This window comes from Echinococcus granulosus (assembly GCF_000524195.1).
Source record: "Echinococcus granulosus chromosome Unknown EG_S00335, whole genome shotgun sequence".
Lineage (NCBI taxonomy): Eukaryota > Metazoa > Platyhelminthes > Cestoda > Cyclophyllidea > Taeniidae > Echinococcus > Echinococcus granulosus.
In genome coordinates, this window is record NW_020170715.1 from 8,063 (window position 1) to 10,665 (window position 2,603).

The 2,603-nt window shown below is 39.0% G+C and overlaps 1 protein-coding gene across 1 annotated transcript in view; it reads right to left on the bottom strand. All coding sequences in view use genetic code 11, as the record gives it.

Annotated features, from left to right (window-relative positions):
• Window positions 1-1,938, bottom strand: part of EGR_11028 (hypothetical protein) — a gene marked incomplete at both ends in the record, with an annotated part of 6,140 nt that extends 4,202 nt beyond the window's left edge. The window contains 4 exons of the mRNA XM_024500277.1: window positions 72-156; window positions 1,083-1,176; window positions 1,405-1,529; window positions 1,715-1,938. Of these exons, the coding sequence (XP_024345308.1) occupies window positions 72-156; window positions 1,083-1,176; window positions 1,405-1,529; window positions 1,715-1,938 (528 nt within the window). The remainder of the gene's footprint in view (window positions 1-71; window positions 157-1,082; window positions 1,177-1,404; window positions 1,530-1,714) is intronic.
• Window positions 1,939-2,603: the final 665 nt, after the last annotated feature.

The window sequence follows — 2,603 nt, forward strand, 5'->3', positions numbered from 1 at the left end:
ACACATCGTGCGGTGTCACCTTTGAGCGAAATCCCCTATAATTGGTACTGTGGGACTAGAAATCGCTTGACTTTGTGCTTCTCTACTTCAGCTGATCCTCGTGCATGACTGTGATTAAAGAGAAGTAAATGTGGCGAAGAAGGATAAGAAGGGCCACTAAAAAAATATTACTTGTCAAGTTTGGAGCTCTTCCGCTTTTGCATCTCCAATTTTACCTAGTTATTCAGATGCCAATCCCGCACTTGTGCACTCATCTGTTTCCACTACGAGGTGTCCATTTCGCTTTCAAGGAAGGAGGAGAGTCATAGGCGGAGAAAATCGACTAAATGGAAGGATGTGGATGGGTGGGTGATGATGGAGCATTGGTGAAGTGAAAAGTCAAAATCATTTAACCATCCCTCCATTCTTACAGTTATTTTACGAGACAAAGAGAGATCGTTCCTCATACTGGTATGCTCTATTAGGCTTCCGAGAATGTTTTAGTGAAGTACATTGATGAAAGAGAAAAATGTTTGTCTTCTTTACTTAAAGCACCTTAGATGGCTCGTCATTAGGGCCTGCAACTGTTTGCGTCTTACCTCATGGAACCCATGGACCTCATCTTCATTTCCAATTAGGTGTGTAGTTATATAGAACTGCATTTTTTTAATGCAACATGAATGGCTGTGCGGACCTGTGTGCTATGTTTCATGTAGTTTGCTGGAAGGGTGACTGTAACCAATCACAATACATGTTTGCTCTGAGGTGATAGGATTTGCAGTGCACGGGGAGGACGGGATGGAATGCTTCTAAAGTATTACACTAGTTTGCATTCCTGATTGACGTGAGTTTGTTTCACATGAAATTATCACCTGCAATTCAACTGTTATTTAATTGATATGTAAGATATTTTCTTACCTCAATATACTACAGATGCTAGATTTGTGCTTAAAAAAAGTTGCAAAGTCAGGGCAAAAGAGACATTACCTTAATTTTGTATGACATTATGGAATGTCCTCAGTAGAAGGCATTTTGTCAACTTGTGTGTTCAATTTAAGCTTCGTATAACACTTGGTGTGCTTTTAAGTAGTCAAGCACCTCACTTATCGTATTTTACATTTACTTCATAACCTTCCGGTTCCATGTTAACAGTACCGCAGTTTATCGCTAAATCACATATGAAATTTTTTGAAACGCCTTAGATATACTTACTATAAAATAAAATAGCTAGAATTGACAACTAAGCTCATCATTTCTTTGTTACGGTGTATGAGACAGCTTGAATAAGGCGCATAAGTTTATCGCCAGATCTTTTGCTATCAAAAGAGGAACGGATTTTTTTCAAGCTCAGATAAAGCACTAAACAATCGGCATTCTACCATAATTTGTAGCACTAAAAGCAAAGTAGTCAATTAACTGTTTTACATTTTAAAATAAATGTATAATAAGTGAGTGCAAATTTAAAATAATTTAGTTGTGGTTCAAAAGGCATATAAATGATAAAATTTGTAATATAATTTTGCTTTGATGACAGAGACTGCCCTAATCTTCTTTATTGAGGATGTATTTGTCGTTTCCAGTTGACATTTCGTCCATTGGTCCTGACTTTGCAATGAATGCCGCCTAAAGGCAATGATTGTAAGAGGTAGGGATGCGCGTACTATAACCTTTTACATCAATCGAAAACAGGATGGTATATTAAGATATACGCTCCATTCTTCCCAAATTATATTACTTAGTCACTTTATAGAGACTTCCTTCGCAAATCACTAAATTATTTTTTTCTAGGAATTGCACAATGAAACATTCACTAATGCACTTACCAGCTGCATCAATGTAATCGTTCATCGTATCATTCGGATAGTCACTGCACTTCAGCGTGGAAATGGTCGGTCTTCTGCCTTCTTCAAATCCATCACACCATATCACTGCAATATGGTGGGTTGACGAACGAGACATATTATAACACTAACGCCTGCCGCTCATTGCATCTTCGATGTCTGTCTAGGTTTTGGCAACACTTCACTGCTTTAATCGGTATTCAAACCGTGATTAGGTGACGCAATCTTCAAACTCACCCACACATCTCAAAGGCAAAATCTGGTAACAGTGCATCAGTGCACAGGTTATTGTTGCTAAAAGATGGAGGAGAGACGCAAACCTATGCTCCGGAGATAATCATCATCAATGTAGAGGCGTAGCGCTGAAGTGATAAAATAAATAGCAGGATGAATGAGAGTTCCGGAACGTCTTCTCGTCTAGCGCAAGCATACTCCACATAACACTGCTCTCAGCTTCCCTACCTAATCAAATCGGTAGTGAAGCACACTCAGACACTTTCCATGCACCCGATTAATTTGAGTCCATCATCTCATAGAATAGAGCTACTGGCTTGATGCCTTGAGGGTGTTAGTAGGAAGAGACCAATGCATACTGCAAAACAAGGAATTTGTTCAGTCAATAATCTCAATAAGACGGCATCGAATATGAGTTGGACACTGTGTACTAATACCATTCTTTTCATCAGTCCATCTGTAGGCAACGTCACGACATAAATGAGGAGAAAAACAAGTGCAACGATAGGTACAGTACACAAATCAGACCGGTGATATTAGCTGTCCAAG